This window comes from Grampus griseus (assembly GCF_964374135.1).
Source record: "Grampus griseus genome assembly, chromosome: 1".
Classification (NCBI taxonomy): Eukaryota; Metazoa; Chordata; class Mammalia; order Artiodactyla; family Delphinidae; genus Grampus; species Grampus griseus.
In genome coordinates, this window is record NC_139017.1 from 41,990,867 (window position 1) to 42,009,400 (window position 18,534).

Sequence of the window (18,534 nt, forward strand, 5' to 3'; positions counted from 1 at the left end):
ACCTTGGAAAATACTTTACACATATATAATATTTTTAAAATGCCTACTTTGTTTTTAATTTTTATTTTATTTTTTTAATTGAAATATAGTTTGTTTACAATGTTGTGTTAGTTTTAGGTGTATAGTAAAATGATTCAGTTATGCATATATATATATCTATTTTTCAGATTCTTTTCCCATATAGGTTATTACAAAATATTGAGTATAGTTCCCTGTGCTATACAGTAGGTCCTATGTGTTATCTATTTTATATATAGTAGTGTGTATATGTTAACCCCAAACTCCTAATTTATCCCTCCTCCCCCTCCCCCTTGGTAAGCACAAGTCTATTTTCCATGTCTGTGGGTCTATTTCTGTTTTGTATGTAAGTTCATCTGTATCATTTTTTTTCATTCCACATTTAAGATATATCATATTTGTCTTTTTCAGTCTGGCTTACTTAGTATGACAATCTAGGTCCATCCATGTTGCTGCAAATGGCATCTTTCATTCTTTTTTATGGCTGAATAATGTTCCACTGTATATGTATACCACATATTCTTTATCTGTTCATCTGTTGATGGACATTTAGGTTGTTTCCATGTCTTGGCTATTGTAAATAGTGCTGCAGTAAACATTGGGGTGCATGTATCTTTTCAAATTATGGTTTTCTCAGGGTATGTGCCCAGTAGTGGGATTGCAGAATCATATGGTAGTTCTATTTTTAGTTTTGTAAGGAGCCTCCATACTGTTCTCCCTAGTAGCTGCACCAATTTACCTTCCCACCAATAGTGCAGGAGGGTTCCCTTTTCTCCACACCCTCTCCAGCATTTATTATTTGTAGACTTTTTGATGATGGCCATTCTGACTGGTGTAAGGTGATACCTCATTGTAGTTTGGATTTGCGCTTATCTAGTAATTAGCAGTGTTGAGCATTGTTTCATGTGCCTTTTGGCCATCAGTATGTCTTCTTTCTTCTTTGGAGAAATTTCTATTTAGATCTTCTGCCCATTTTTTGATTGGGTTGTTTGTTTCTTTGATACTGAGCTGTATGAGCTGTTTGTGTATTTTGGAGATTAATCCTTTGTTGCATCGTTTGCAAATATTTTCTCCCATTCTGTAGGTTGTCTTTTTGCTTTGCATATGGTTTCCTCTACTGTGCAAAAGCTTTTAAGTTTAATTAGGTCCCATTTGTTTATTTTTGTTTTTATTTCCATTACTCTAGGAGATGGATCCAAAAAGATTTATGTCAGAGAATATTCTGCCTGTTTTCCTCTGGGAGTTTTATAGTATCCAGTCTTACATTTAGGTCTTTAATCTAAAAAATGGCCACTTTTAAATAATTTGGCTCTTAGTAAGATTCTATCCATATTTCCTACTGAGTTTCTACTACTTCATACTTACTCTGTTTTTCTAAAATTCAGAATATTTGGTATATATTTTATTGTTTACGTAAGTGATCGCTTGTGTGTTGAAAGCTTCTCTTAATTAAAAGTGTGTCCTAAAACATTGTAGACCGAGATAGTGACCTTGAGTCTTTCAGACAGTGTCATTTAGTAATGCAAATTGCAACAATGCTCATAAATCAGAGCATTTTTCCTTGAAAATCATGTGGGAACAGTGTTGGCATAAGCTCACTGCTGTTTGGAGTTTTGGTTTCAGTTGCATTTCTTACCCCACCCCTGGCACCTGACCTTAGGAATATTAGTTACGATTTGGAGTATTGCATTTCTCCTGTGCTTACTGTGTTCTGTTTCTTTTAAGTCCTCAGAAAACTGAAGCAAATTTAATTGTTTGGTTTTAAAGATTTTGCTGTTTTCTCTTTCCAAAGGGATTTTGCTGTAGGAATCTGTAACAAAATCAGTGAAATGATTCAAGGTATGTATGCTTCATTTGGTATTATGAAGTAACTTAATGGGATTTATATTAATATTAGCTGCTAACATTTATTAAGTACTTACTGTGTGCTAGTCACTATTCATTCGTTTATTCATTCAAATAATGTTTATTAAGTGTCTTCTAAATGCCAGAACTATTCTAGGTGCTTAGGATACAGTAGTACACAAAACAAAGCCCTTACCCTCATGTAACCTACATTCTAATGGTGGAAGGGTTGGTGGTGGCAACAGATAAGTAAATTTATGACATATCAGGTGCTGCGGAGAACAAGTGCGGTAAGAAGGATAGAGAGTCCCCAGAGCAGATGGCAGGATAGAAGGGGGGAAGTTACTGTTTTATATATGTTGATCAAGGATGACTTCTGATAAAGTGATATTTGAGTGAGAAGTGCAGATATTTAGGGGGAAAACATTCTGACCTGGGGGAGAGCTGTGCTGTTAGGAGCTCTGGGACTCTCTTCACTCTGCTAATGTCCCTCCAGTATCTTCCAGCTGCAACGAAACTCAAATTCAAATTCCTCCCTGTAGCCTACAAAGCCTTAGTATTCTAACCTCATCTTCCATACTGTGCTTCACATGTATTACCCCATTTACCCTCATAATAGTCATAAAAGGAAACTCTAGGGTTACAGCATTGCACAGCTCTAGAGAACACGACTCTTTTTGTGTATTTCTAGATGGCATTTCTTTGAATTGTGCAATTTGGTAGACTTGGATAGGTAATACTACTACCCCTATTTTATGGAAAAGGAAATGGAGCCACAATAAAATCACTTAATTGAAGACCAAGATACAGTGGTTGAGCTTTGTCCTGTTTCTGTTTATCCCTTTGTCTTTTTTCCCCTGCTGCCAGAAAAGGGCTGTCCTGCAGAAAGCTATCATTAGAAGGAAGCATCACTCATTCATTGAGCAGGTTTTTATTGAATGCCTACTGTATCAGACAAGATCTCAGCAGGAAACAGATGTCACATTTGAGCTGAGATAATTAGTAGGGTTTAATGAAGGAACGATTTACAAAGGTGTGGGCAAGGTAAACTATAGGGGATGATGTAGTCTATACCCCTCTATGGTGCAGAAGAGGGAGTGGCTACCAGAACCTGGAGTCACATCAAGAGGGCCACTTTGAAAAGCTGACCTTCAGAATGATGTGACCTGATGTGACCCTGCAGAGAAGGAGCCAAGGAATAAATACTCGGTCCTGAGCATTCTTCTCTTCCCCTCTGCTGGGGCTCTCCACCCAGAGAGAAGGCAAATAGCAAGGGAGTTGATGTGAGCCTCCTAGGGTGCTGGAGGATTCTGTATAGCTTGAGTGGTGGCTCTATGGATATATTCATATGTAGAAATCCATTGATATGCATACTTAAGATTCATTTTTGTTCCATAAGTTTTATCTGTAAAAAATTAAAGTAGGGACTTCCCTGGTGATGCAGTGGTTAAGAATCCACCTGCCAGTGCAGGGGACACGGGTTCAAGCCCTGGTCTGGGAAAATCCCACATGCTGCGGAGCAACTAAGCCCATGCACCACAGCTACTGAGCCTGCACTCTAGAGCCCGCGAGCCACAACTACTGAAGCCCGCATGCCTAGAGCCCGTGCTCTGCAACAAGAGAAGCCACCGGGACTTCCCTGGTGACGCAGTGGTTGAGAGTCCGCCTGCTGACGCAGGGGCCGTGGGTTCGTGCCCCAGTCTGGGAAGATCCCACATGCCGCGGAGCGGCTGGGCCTGTGAGCCATGGCCACTGAGCCTGCGCGTCCGGAGCCTGTGCTCCGCAACAGGAGAGACCACAACAGTGAGAGGCCCGCGTACCGCAAAAAAAAAAAAGAGAAGCCACTGCAGTGAGAAGCCTGCACACCGCAACGAAGAGTAGCCCCTGCTCACTGCAACTGGAGAAAGCCCGCGCACAGCAACGAAGACCCAATGCAGCCAAAAATAATTAAATAAAAACAAACAAACAAATAAATAAATTTAAAGTGGAAGTAAATGAACAGGAATTAGGAGATAGAAAGAGAGACAGGGAGAAAAACACAGGGGTAGGAATGGGGGCAAGGTGGAGGAAGATTGGAGCTCAAGATATAGAAGTGGTGAGCAAGTTTTAGGAATAAAGTATCCTTAAATTAAATTTTAAGCTGCTTGTGTTTCTGCAAAGTAAAATCTTGAGTCTCCCTAAGCCTTCAGTAAAAATGTCTGTAAACACAAAGAGTCCCTCTGACTGCTGGATTGAGAATAGACTTGCAGAGGAGAAGGGGGAGATATGCGACAGGAGTCTGCCATGGGGAAAGGCCTAAGTAGAGACCATACTTAGGACACTGTTGCAATGGTCCAGTCAAGAGATGGTGGTGGAAATGGACTAATGTGATAGCAATGAAGGTGGAAAGACAGTCAGATTTGGGTTATATTTTGAAGATAGAAACCAACAAGATTTGTTGATAAATTTGGATGTGGGTGTGAGAGAAATAAGGGAATCAAGAAAGACTCCAAGTTCTGAGGAGCTGTAATGATGGAGTTGTCATATCCTGAAATGGGAAAAGTTGGAGGGGCAATTTCATAGCAAAGATCAGAAGTTGTCTTTGGGCTGTGTTAAGTATAAAATACATCTGAGACATCCCATTGGAGATGACCAGAGGTAATGGGATACACATATCTGAAGTTCAGGGAGCAGGGAGGCGAGGGGGAGGCAGTCTTTAAAAGCATATAGCTGGTGGGGTTCCCTGGTGGCGCAGTGGTTGAGAGTCCGCCTGCTGATGCAGGGGACACGGGTTCGTGCCCCGGTCCTGGAAGATCCCACATGCCGCGGAGCGGCTGGGCCTGTGAGCTATGGCCGCTGAGCCTGCATGTCCGGAGCCTGTGCTCCGCAACGGGAGAGACCACAGCGGTGAGAGGCCCGCGTACCGCAAAAAAAAAAAAAAAAAAAGCATATAGCTGGTAATAGAAGCCATGGGTATATATAAGCTCACTCAGGGAAAGTACATAGGGTAAGAAGATAATATATTACCAAGCCCAAGGAATACCAGAAGTTAAAGTGTGGATAAAGAGGAGAATACAAAGAGATTGAGAAAGGACAAAAACCAGGAAGAGTGTGAAAAAGCAGAAGCTATTGAGAAAGAGTTTCAAAGATAGACTGGTCATTCAAATGCATTCAGTACCTTAAGGATCAAAACAATAATAGCATAAGCCTGATATGATCCTGCAGAGAGAAAACCAGGGAGTAAATGCTCTGACCTTATTCTCCCTCCCATCTCCTGGGACTCTGTTTTGGCTAAACTCAAAGAGAGGCCAAATAGTAAGGGACTTAGTTGATGTAAGCCACTGTTGGATGTTGAAATATTTATGTATTCACACTAACAGTTACTTCACAGGGACAAAACCAGTGATCAGCAGAGATAAATTAGCTTTTGACATATGTGTAGTATATTATAATGACAGTTTTTTGTTCACTGTCACCTCAAAGCCGTGCTGTAGAAGAAAAGACTTTTTTGTTTATGTAGCTCCAATGTTGACAGGAAAAGATGCTTTGGAATTAATCCTCATGGAGTTCCAGCTTTGTATACTGTAAAGAAAGGCATTGCTACACAAAGTTCAGAGAGTTTCAAAACTGCTCCATACACAGTCTGTTCACATCCTGATCTTGACTTAGAATTGAAGGAAATAATTAAAATTGTAAATATAATCAAATAATCACCATTGAGTTTGTACATATACGTGTGTATATGTATACGTGTATGTGTATATCTTTTAGTATCCTTTGGGAAGAAACAGGCAGCAAATATGACTGCTTTCTACTGTGCCTTTTAAGGGCATTTTCTACTATCAGCATGTAGTTTAATAAGCACCCACAACTTAAGATACATACTTTTGAAAAAAAACTATTGAACTTGTTGATTATCTCTAGTAGATAATTATCTTTAATCTTATAACCATAATACTCATATACTATTTGTTTTTAAATGGTCATTTTGCTAATTGAATCAGACCTTTTAACTGTGAACTATTATCCAGGATGATGATCAGAAATCTCTAAGCATTCTTTCTGTATCTAGGTCTAGCCACGCCAGTCGACTTGAAGCTGAAGTTGATCCCTATCCTGCAGCACATGCACCATGATGCAATATTGGCATCCAGTGCTCGTGAGCTCTTACAACAGCTAGTCACATCCTACCCTTCCAACAAAATGGTGATTGTTTCTTTGCACACCTTTACTCTGCTTGCAGCTTCATCCTTGGTTGATACGCCTAAACAGGTAATGTCAATTTTCTTTAACTGCCTTTTCAATAAACTTGCATATTAAGTATACGATAAAAAATAAGTAACCCATAAGTTTTGATAACATTAAGATCCCTTTCTCTGATAAAGATCAGAGAAGGTTTCATTTCCTTTTGCTTGCTTTTTTCCTCTGTTCATAGTGCTAATTCTTGAGAGCCTTGAGAGAAATGAGGGGGAGGTGGGGGTACGTGGCAGAGCATAGAGTTGGTGGGGGAAAAAAAAGGGAAGAATTGAGTGTTTGAGGCCAGGTCTTGTGCTGGAACCTTGGAAGTTAAATGATAGTATATTTCTATACAAGAGGAGAAAGAGGTCCAAACATGGGCACATAGCGAATAAATGACAGGGCTGTAATTTGAAATGAGCCCTGTCTCAAATGTAAGTTTCACTAACTTACACTGCATCCCTAATGATAATTTCAGTGACAGTATCATTCATGGAGTGACTTATTTCTTTTGTAGATTCAGCTTCTATTGCAGTATTTGAAGAATGACCCCAGGAAAGCAGTAAAGAGACTTGCTATTCAAGATCTGAAATTACTTGCCAGTAAAACACCACATACTTGGAGTAGGGAAAACATTCAGGTATGCAGAACTTTGAACATTAATATTTTATATAGAAAAATAATATAGCATTATAATAGAGCATATTGTTTTGCTTTACATTTTTATATTGGGTTGACCAAAAGGTTTGTTTGGTTTTTTCTGTAAGATGGCTCTAGTGGCACTTAGTTGTGTTTAACTTCATTCGAAACAATTTTGTTAGATTGTATGTGACAGCTGTCATATCAGCATACATTTAATACAAGACTTATCAAAATTGGTGAATTTTTGTGTAGCCATTTTAATATTGAAGATGGAAGAAAAAAGCAACATTTTTGACCTATTATGCTTTATTATTTCAAGAAAGGTAAAAATGCAAAAAAAGATTTGTGCAGTGTATGGAGAAGGTGCTGTCACTAACTGAACGTGTCAAAAATGGTTTGTGAGGTTTTGTGCTGGAGATTTCTCGCTGGACGTTGCTCCACGGTTGGATACCCCAGTTGAAGTTGATAGCCATCAAATCGAGATATTAATTGAGAACAATCAACATTATACCCCACAGAAGATAGCTGACATACTCAGAATATCCAGTCAAGCATTGAAAATCATTTACACCAGCTTGGTTATGTTAATCGCTTTGATGTTTGGGTTCCACATAAGTTATATTTCCACATGCAATTCTCTACTTAAACGTAACAAAAACGTTCCGTTATTAAAACAAATTGTGTATACGTATAGCTGATTTCACTTTGTTATACAGCAGAAACTAACACAACATTGTAAAGCAATTACACTACAATAAAGATGTTAAAAAAAAAATTGTGACAGGCGATGAAAAGTGGATACTGTACAATAATGTGGAATGGAAGAGATCGTGAGGCAAGCGAAATGAACCACCACCAACCACACCAAAGGCCGGTCTTCATCCAGAGAAGGTGATGTGTATATGGTGAGATTGGAAGGGAGTCCTCTATTATGAGCACCTTCCGGAAAACCAAAGGATTAATTGCAACAAGTACTACTCCCAATTAGACCAACTGAAAGTAGCACTCGACGAAAAGTGTCTAGAATTAGTCAGTAGACTAATCTTTCATCAGGATAATGCAAGACAGAATGTTTCTTTGATGACCAGGCGAAAACTGTTAACAGCTTGGCTGGGAAGTTCTGATTCATCTGCCTTATTCACCAGACAATGCACCTTCGGATTTCCATTTATTTTGGTCTTTACAAAATTCTCTTAATGGAAAAATTTTCAATTTCCTGGAAGACTGTAAAAGGCACCTGGAACAGTTCTTTGCTCAAAAAGATAAAAAGTTTTGGGAAGATGGAATTATGAAGTTGCCTAAAAAATGACAGAAGGTAGTGGCACAAAAGGGTGAATATGTTGTTCAGTAAAGTTTTTGGTGGAAATGAAAAAGGTGTCTTTTAGTTTTACTTACAAACCAAAGGCACTTTTTGGCCAACCCAATATTATCTTTGTCTTTTTCTAAGTGTTTCAATCTAAAAAATTTCCAAGAGCATTGTTGATATTGGTGGCAGAAGTTAGAAGTGGCAAAGTAAATATATAAAACTTCTTTCTTTTTTTCCCTTTTTTTTCCAGTTTTATTGAGATAAAATTGACAGAGCATTGTATAAGTTTTAGGTATACAGTGTAATGATTCGACTTACATCATGAAATTATTACACAATAAGTTTAGTGAACATCCATCATCTCATAGATACAAAATTAAAGAATTTAAAAAATATTTTTTTGTGTGATAAGAACTCTTAGGATTTACTTTCTTAACAACTTTCATACATAACCTAACAACAGTGTTAATTATATTTATCATGCTATACATTACATTCCTGGTACTTATTTATCTTATAACTGGAAGTTTGTGCCTTTTGGCTGCTTTCATCCAACTACCCCGTGCCTCTGGTAACCACAAATCTGATCTCTTTTTCTATGAATTTGTTTGTATGTTTGTTTGTTTGTGTGCTTGCTTTTGAAGTATAACTGAGCTGCAACACTGTGTTAGTTCCTGTTACACAACATAGTAATCTTTTTCTATACATTTCAAAATGATCACCATGATAAGTCTAGTTATGCTGTGTCACCATTCAAAGATATTACTTAGTTATTGAAAAATTTACATCCTTTAATGTTTAGGTTTGTTTTAGTGAATTAGACTTGCCTCTCAGTTTCTTTTTAATTGTCCCATAGCAGCACCAAGGCTAATTGAGAAGCCCAGTTAAATTGTTTATTTTATTCTTGTTTCCTTTACTCAATTTAGGGAGAACAGTTTTGGTGCTGACTGTATTTATTAGAGAAAGGTACTGGATGGGGAACTTAGCGAACTGTATTTCTCCTTTTCACACAGAGGAAAAGACATTCTTAAGTTTTCTTTTGTAAATACAAGAACAGATTTCAATCTCTAGACTTTTAATGTGTCATCTTTTGTAGCATTTCCTAGGTTAAATTAATGTTTTATATTAATTTTTTCTCAAAGTGGAACCCTATTTGTTTGCCCATTACTGATGACAGATGCACCACTTTTAAAAAAATGCTGCTTAAAGTGAAATGGAAAATTGTCAGAAATAAATCTTACTTTCATGGATTTTATTATCTCTTGGTATGATCATAGCTACAGTGTAACAAAAACCTTTGAATTTCAGATTATGAAAACTGAACTGCTGTGTTTTTTTGTTTGTTTGCAATTTTCTAAACATGTTTTGGTATATTATGATTGATAGTCACAAATACCCCAAGACATAAGGACAGTAATTAGTATTTGCACTTAATAGATGAGCAAATTAGGGTTCAGAGAGACTTAATATGCTTAAGAGAGCTTCTTAAGAGGACTTAATTAAGAATTAAGAGAGCTCTGTCCTCTTGTGTTTTTTTCTACTAAACATACTATCCAAGAAGAGAATGTGCTCAGTCATTTTAGGGAACCAAACCAAGTGAGAGCACTGTATTATTCTATCTCATTTCTTTCCTTATTTTGAGATAAATCACACATACAAAAAAGTATGTACAATGTATATTTAATAGTTTAATAATTGTAAATCAAAACCCATGTAACCACCATCCAGCTAGAAAGAGAACACTGCAAAATCACAGAACCCTGCTTCCTTCTCTCACATCGTTCTTCCTGATCATAGCCTTAATACCCACCCAATGGAAACCACTGTTTTGACCTTTGTGATAATCATTTCTTTGCTCTTTATAGTTTTACCATCTATATATATGCCTCCCTAAAAATATTGTTTAGTTTTGTTTGTTTTTACTTCTTTTGCTCAACATTATACTGATGAGACTCATTCATGTGGTTGCATGTTTTTTTCCTTTAATTGATATACAGTTGTCCCTTGACATTTTTGGGGGCTTGGTTCCGGTACCCCCTGCTGAATACCAAAATCCTCAGATGCTCAAGTTCCTTGTATAAAATAGTAGTTTTTGCATATAACCTATGTATATCCTCCTATATACTTTAAATCATCTTTAGATTACTTACAATACCTAATACAATGTAAATATTATGTAAGTAGTTATAAATAAAATGTAAATGCAGTGTAAGTAGTTGCCCTTGCCATGCTCTGAAATGGTTAAGAGCTATGACATAAGAATTTTCTGTCTTCTGAGGGTATAGCTTTAAAAGTGCCATAAGTCAGGGGTGGGATAGGGAGGGTGGGAGGGAGGGAGACGCAAGAGGGAAGAGATATGGGAACATATGTATATGTATAACTGATTCACTTTGTTATAAAGCAGAAACTAACACACCATTGTAAAGCAATTATACCCCAATAAAGATGTTAAAAAAAAAAAAAAGTGCCATAAGTCCATCTGAACCTGGAACTTCTTCCAGGGATAGAGTTTTGAGAATATTTCTAATTACTTACATGGTTATTGCCCTATCAAAGTTTTCTACCTCTTGAATCAGTTTTGAGAATTTGTTTTCCATTTAATTTATTTTGCAGATTCATGAGTATCAGTATAAAGAACCTTTATAATTTTTAGTAGCTCCGTGTTTAAAATTTTATCTTTATTTTATTCTTACTATTGTGTTTATGTTCCCCTTTTCTTGCCAGAAGCATGGCTTTCTTGTGCCTTTCAAGTGGTTGGTACATTTATTTTTATTCTTCTGTTTAATAATGAAAGCACTTAAGGCTATTAATTTTCCTCTTAGTGCAGGTTGGCCACATTCCATAAATTACAACTTTCAGTGTTCCCATTGCCATTAATTTGAAATGCACTTTTTTTTTTAAAATAAATTTATTTATTTTTTGGCTGTGTTGGGTCTTCGTTGCTGTGCGTGGACTTTCTCTAGTTGCGGCGAGCGGGGGCTACTCTTCGTTGCAGTGCGGGGGCTTCTCATTGCGGTGGCTTCTCTTGTTGCGGAGCACGGGCTCTAGGTGCGTGGGCTTCAGTAGTTGCAGCACATGGGCTGAGTAGTTGTGGCTCGCGGGCTCTAGAGCGCAGGCTCAGTAGTTGTGGCACATGGGCTTAGTTGCTCCGCGGCATATGGGATCTTCCCAGCCAGGGCTTGAACCCATGTCTCCTGCATTGGCAGGAGGATTCTTAACCACTGCGCCACCAGGGAAGTCCCTGAAATGCACTTTTTAAGTCAGATTTTGTGGTATAATTTATTTACAGAAACTTTTCTAGGTGCACAGTTCTAGATATGCAGTTCAAATTTTAATAGATGTATACAGTTGTGTAACTACCACCACAATTGTGATATAGAACATTTTCAAATCACTCCAGAGTTCCTTCAGGCCCCTCTAGTCAGTCTTTCCCCTAACCCCTGACTAGTACTGAACTGATTTCTATCCCTATAATTTTGCCTTTCCAAAATATAAATGGAAGCATACAATATGTAGCCTTTTGGGTATGGCTTCTTTTGCTTAACATAATGCTTAGCATAATTTATCCATGTTGTTACATGAAGCAGTAGTTTGTTCCATTTTACTGCTGAGTAGTATCCCAGTATATGGACCATAGTTTATTTATCCGTTGACAGCTTCATGGACATTTGAATTGTTCCCAGTTTTTTGTGGGTTTTTTTTCCATTATAAATAAAGCTTTTATTGTACAGATCTTTGTAGGACATCTCTTGGGTAAAAACGTAGGAGTAGAATTGTTGGGTTGTGTGGTAAATGTATGTTTAACTTTGTAAGAAACTGCCAAACTGTTTTCTATAATGGCTGTACCATTTTACATACTCAGCGGCAATGTATGAGTTGTAGTTCTTTATCCTTGCTAGCACTTTTTATTGTATGGCTTTGTAATTTTAGTCTTTTGAATAGTTGTGTAGTGGTATCCACCAGCATCGTATAGGCTTGTCATCCAGATCTCTTCTTTAGTGAAATGCCTGCTCTAATCTTTTATGCTGCTTTTTTTTTTAGGTTTTCTTCTTGTTACTGAGCTCCTTATATATTCCAGATACAAATACTTTTGTCAGATGTGTATTTTGCAGATATTTTCTGCCAGTATGTGCCTTGAATACAGCATCTTTTGAAGAACAGAAGTTTTTTTGTTTCGATGAAATATAGTTTATCAATTTTTTTTTTTCCTTTTGGGGTTGTATTTTTGTTTTTTATCTAGGAAGTTTTTGTGTTTTTTTTTGTTGTTTGTTTTGTTTTTTTTGCGGTACACGGGCCTCTCACTGTTGTGGCCTCTCCCGTTGCGGAGCAACAGGCTCCGGACACACAGGCTCAGTGGCCGTGGCCCACGGGCCTAGCGGCTCTGCAGCATGTGGGATCTTCCCGGACCGGGGCACGAACCCGTGTCCCCTGCATCAGCAGGTGGACTCTCAACCACTGTGCCACCAGGGAAGCCCCTATCTAGAAAGTCTTTATCTAACCCAAAGTCTCAAAGATTTTCTCATATATTTTCTTCTAGAAGTTTTATAGTTTTAACTTTTATATTTAGCTCTATGTAATCCATTTTGAGTTGACTGTTGTATATGGTGCAAGGTAAGAATGGAGGTGTGTTTGGATAGCCAGGTGTTCCAGCACCATTTGTTAAAAAGTCTATCCTTTCTCTGTGAATTACCTTAGCATCTTTGTTGAAAATGAGTTGACCTTATCTATATAGGTCTATTTCTGGATTCTGTTCTGTTCCTTTGGTCCGTGTATCTGTTCTTAAGCCAATAGCACACAATTTTGATTTCTGTAGCTTGGAATTCTGTAAGTCTTGGCATCAGGTAGTGTGAGTCCTCTACCTTTGTATTTATTTTGGATGTTCTAGGTCCTTTGCCTTTCCATACAAAATTTTAAACCAATTTGTCAATTTCTACGAAAAAGTCTGCTAGGATTTTGATTGGTATTTGCATCTATAGATCAATTTGGAAAGAATTGACATCTTAATAGTATTGAGTTTTCTAATCTATGAACATGGCATATCTCCATTTATTTAGATCTTTCTCAGTTTCTCATCAGTGGTTTTTAGTTTTCAGCATACAAATTTTGTTCATATTCTGTGAGATATTCCTAGGTGTTTCATGGTTTTTGGTTGCAGAATCATCCCTTTGTATCACATCTGCTGATTCAGCCAACCACCAATGACTCAAAGAAGTATTCCAAAAAAAAATCTCAGGAAGTCCCAAAAAGCAAAACTTGAATTTGCCACCTGCCAGCAATTATTTACATAGCATTTACATTGTGTTAGGTATTATAAGTAATCTAGAGATGATTTAAAGTATGTGGGAGGATGTGCATATGCAATTTATATGCAAATACTACACCAGTAGTATTTGAGCATCTGTAGATTTTGGTATCTGCAGCCGGGAGTGGGGGGTCCTGGAACCCCTGCGGATACTGAGGGGCGACTGTATTGTAAATGATTTTGTTCTTTTAGTTTCCATGAGAGCAGTTTTGATTTCCTCTTTGACCATGGAATTAGTTTAAATAATATTTGTATCCCCTTTTTTCTTATTCTTCTTTTATCCCATTTATTAAGATGTAACTGACATACATCACATACATAAGTTTAAGCATAATGGTTTGACTTACAAATATTATGAAATGATTAACACTAAGTTTAGTTAGCATCCATCATCTCATATAGATAAAAAGAACAAGAAAAAAATTTTTTTTGCTTATGATGAGAACTCTTAATATTTACTGTAACAATTTTCCTATATATCACACAGCAGTGTTAACTACAGTCATCATATTGTGCATTACATCCCTAGTACTTACTTTTCTTATAACTGGAAGTTTCTGTTTTTGACGTGATAAGGTTTTTATATTTGTAGATGGAATTTTTGTTGTTGCTAATCTTTTGTTATTAATTCCTAATTTTAAGGTTTCTTTGTGGCGCAGTGTAGGATCATTTTTTGTAAACAGTTCGTAGAATTTGAAAAGACAGTATATTTTCTATATAATGTAATATATATGTTAAGTAATACAGATAAATATATAATATATATATGTGTTAATATATATTTCAGTATTAAACTGTATGAAATCTTATTGATACTACTCAAGTATACTATATCTTAAATTAGTTTCTCTTTTTGATCTGTGAAGTTTTGATATTCATTAGCTTCTCATGCCAATTTATATGTAACCATTTTAATTTAAAAATCTTAATGCTATCTTGTTCCACAGATAGAACTTCTATTAGTGTAAAAGAATCCTCTCTCCTATTTAAAGCTGTTTTGGCCTCAAGTTCTTTATATAATATTAATATTGCCTCTTGTTTATTTTTCTTTCCACATATCTATCAGGTCTTTGCCAATTTTGTTATCCTCAACCTTTCTCTGTCATTTAGGTTTGATTCTTATAAATAACATATAATTAGATTTACCTCTTTAGACTTAATCTGAGTCTTTTTTAGTAGTGTAACTTATTTACATTTATCGATGTAACTGAGTTTTTGTACTTTTATAAACAGTCGTATTTTAGACTGTTTACAATGTGTCCTTTTTTGTTTCCTTTGTTTCATTACTTTGTTATTTTGATCAAGTTTTCACTGTTCTTTTATTCTCTAGTGAACTAAAAAGATTTTAGCATGGTAATTAAGCATTATTCTTACTTTACCTACCTCTATATTTTATATATTAATATAAGAACTTGTGTATCTCTATTAAGAATGAAAAGTATGGTGGTTGAAATATTGCAAATTTTAGCAGGCTTAAATTCTCCTCTTTTCTACTCCCCTTCATTCCCTCCTCCCCCTGTATGTTGTTGAAATAATCTGAAATTTAATTACCAGTTACTTTTTTTATACTATGCAGTTATCGTGTGAAATTTTTTTTATAATATTTGCATTGAACTTCACAACCACATTAATGGTTACTTAGGTGTTAACTGTTTTGTTGATTTCACAGCTTACGAGTATTTCTTCAATATACCACATCTTCCCTGAAGTTTTTTGTTCTGATTTATCTTTATCTTTCTTGTGGCTTTTTTCTTTAGTTCTTTTTAATCGAAAATACATGTTATTAAATATTTGTCTCTCCCACAAAGAATTTTTTCCCACTGTGCCTGAAATCTGAGCATATTGATTTTAATTAAATGGATGTGGTCAAATAATCATTTTTTCAAAGCCTGGGTGTATTTTTGAAAATATTGAAATAGAGCAGAAGAAAACAGTTCTAATGATTTAACCTTTACAAGGTAATAGCTTGTTGATTTCAAATTCAAATTTTACTCTGTCACCAAGAGTAATTATTTTTATTCAAGGTTTTCCTCGCTCCTTCTTTTCTTTCTTCATTCTTTCCTTTCTTCCTCTCAGCCAGTCTTATCACTGCTGATTGATTTTTGAGTTTTGGTATTTCAGTTGCAAATTGTGTGCATTCTATTGCTATTTTTACGGGTGAGTTGGTAGGTATTATAATTTCCACCTGTAATCAGATATTCCAGGTTTAAAGGAAATACTTTCGTTCCGAATGTCTTAAAAACCTGAAGGAAGGAAGGGCCTAAATCAAGGCCCAAGTATAGCGTATTATTGTTAAGGTAGTCAAAAACAAATAATTTCATAGGAACAAAAATATTTTTTCATGTGTTTGTATTTCTCTTTGGATTTTTTTTATATGTCTTGCTATAATATCCATTTGTGTTGATCAGTATTAATAGTTTACACTATTCTGGTGTTATTGTCTTATCTGAAGAGGTTGATTTATTCAACCTGTCTGTTACACAGCAAAAGATTATTTGTTCTGGGTATTCTCAAAGGCGTAATTTTATTTTTGACTTGATCTCTCCGAAGATTTCTGATTATATCTTACCTGATCCTAGGAGAAATGACAAGTTAAACATGAGAATTAGCTCTTTTAATAATCTTTTTCTTTTTGTAGTTAGTACAATGGAGACATAGAAAATTTAGAGGTATTATGTCTCTGGCAGAGTACTTTTGTTTATTTATTTTTCATTGAAGTATGGTTGACATACAATATTATATTAGTTTCAGGTGTATAACTTAGTGATTCAATATTTAAATACATTATGAAATGATCACCACAATAAATCTAGTAACCATTTGTCCTCATACAGAGTTACTACAGTATTATTCACCATGTTTCTTATGCTGCACATCATATGCTGTGACTTATATGACTGAAAGTTTGTACCTCTTAATCCCCTTCACAGAGTACTTTTAACATGACATTTTTCTTTATTTTGAAGATTATCAACTTTTTGCCATGCTTTTCTGGAACACATCCCTGGTGGCCAGTCCCATTCTAGAGTAGAGGAGAAGCCCCCATTTAGGAGCTGACCCAGAAAACAGTAATTCAGGACAGAGCCTCAGTTGAGCAGTGAGTTAAACCAGCCTGGAGAGAGAAATTCAGACCAAATAGTCAGTGACAGTAACAGTGGTGGTGTGTGAGAAAGGGGGCTCCATTTCAAGAGTTAGATATTTCCTTTTTGAAAAATGGTCCTGGTAAGAACAATTTTGTAATAGGTAACATCCTTGAAACAGAAACTTGAACCATATTTCATCGTTGAAATATGACTGATGTGCTATTTCTGGGGAACTTTGATGTGCTCCGTTAAGCTTACTACATTAAATTAATGGACCTTTAAACCAATATGTAATTACAGAGAGCATTTTAGGTATCCAATACTGTGCAAAGTGACAGAAATGAGAAGATAACACTGTAGATAATTTTATAGATTTTCTAACACTTTGTTCAATTTTTTAAATGGTAAATCTTTTCTTCTTTAAAATTATTAATATCATCTTATGTAACATGTCTCAACCTTCTTGATTATCCCAAAAGGTTAAATATCTGTTATACATAGAGCACTTTATAAGACATAATTTTGAATATGTGTAAATACAGGACATAACTTATGGGGCTATTTGGTTAGTAATTTTATTCCCAAGTACAAACTAACAGTACAAGGCAGAACAATTTAGGCAGTAAAAAGTGGATAAATGGAAGTAGGCTGTGTATTTAAATAAATAAATTAAAACTGTAATATTACCTAATGGCAATGACTTTTTTTTTCTTTTGTAAAAAAGCTTTCTTTTGAACTTCAAAAATAGCATCTATATCTGCTTTTACATCTTCATTCCCTACTCTTTCTTTAACACACTTGTTTATAGGTCTGTTTCCTTATTACTTTGCTTAGTTACTTAAAAGATCACCAGTGTTCTTCTTAATGCTAAATCCAGAACCTTTTTCTGCCTTTATCGTCTTTCCTTTTGATACATTGGACACTGTCAGCCTTCCCCTTCTTCAGTCCTTATCTGTCCTCACTTACTCTTCCCACTCTCTGAACTGCACCTTCTCTGGATTCTTCATTCCCCCTTTTCCTCAGAGTTGAATCTTTGAGTTGAATTCAGTCTAAGCTCTTTCTTCCATTTCTTCTCTGCCAGTCTGAGGGCTTCCTTTAGTATAAGCACATGCGTCCTCTAACAATCTAGTCCTCTTACCTGAGCTCAGTTGCTCTCCAGCATAGTAACTTGCAGAGGTTGTGAAGTGCTTTGACTCTTCAGTAGCTGTTTAATCTTACAGACAATAGATGTCACCGCCCGCCTTTTATTTTAAACTTCATTTCCTTTCTTTGCCAATATATTCATGTGTCAAAATTCAAATGCTACAAAAGGCTATATAGTAAAATATTTCCCACTTTTCTGCCATCCACTCAGCTCCTTTGCCCAGTGGTAACCAGTGTCTAATTTTTTATAGTTTTTCCAGGGATGTATAATTTCTGTATAAATCTTTACCCCCATTTTACAGACAAAGAAGTTGAAACTCAAAGATTTCAGTAATTGGTGCAGATCACAGCGATGGTGAGCGGCAAAGCCAGAATTCTAATGAGAGTGTTCCAGTTAAAAATCTGCGACATCTCAGATTCCAAATGCCTGGTGGATATTTCCTCTTGGACTTCATATCTCTTCCTGTTTTCTGTTGTTACTCAAAAATTAGTTTATCTGCATAAATTCTCAGTCTTTGTAAATGGAACCAACATTCTCTGGTCATCAGTTTTGAAATTTTATAATAATAATTGAATCCTTCTTGTTCATTCCCTCATATACAGTCTCCTTCAAAATGTCTCTCATATTTATACTCTCCATTCCTGCCACCGAGTTCTAGTTCAGGCCATCACCAGTCACCACCTGCTTGGATTACTGCCATAAGCTACAGGATGGCTCCTTACCTCTCAACTTTCTTTAACTTGTTCTGTTTACCATTGCCAGAATAATCTTCCCAACACTTTAGATGATGTTATTCCTCTCCAGTGGCTTCCTTTTTCCTTTCTCATCCTGTTTACATTACTCTGCCTAACATTCAAGGCCCTCTATAATCTGACCTAATCTTCCCTAATCAATATTTCTCTCTCTTAGCCTTCATCCCTTTTGGATATATCTCCTCTTACCGCAAATAAACACTTCATGTTCTGGCCTTATTGCCCCA

At 36.2% G+C, this 18,534-nt stretch overlaps 1 protein-coding gene across 1 annotated transcript in view; it reads left to right on the forward strand.

The window, feature by feature from the left end:
• The window catches only part of INTS7 (integrator complex subunit 7), a 92,273-nt gene that overhangs the window by 18,645 nt on the left and 55,094 nt on the right, over positions 1 to 18,534 (forward strand). The window contains exons 5-7 of the mRNA XM_082675499.1: positions 1,811 to 1,857; positions 5,915 to 6,114; positions 6,596 to 6,718. Coding sequence (XP_082531625.1) covers positions 1,811 to 1,857; positions 5,915 to 6,114; positions 6,596 to 6,718 — 370 coding nt within the window. The remainder of the gene's footprint in view (positions 1 to 1,810; positions 1,858 to 5,914; positions 6,115 to 6,595; positions 6,719 to 18,534) is intronic.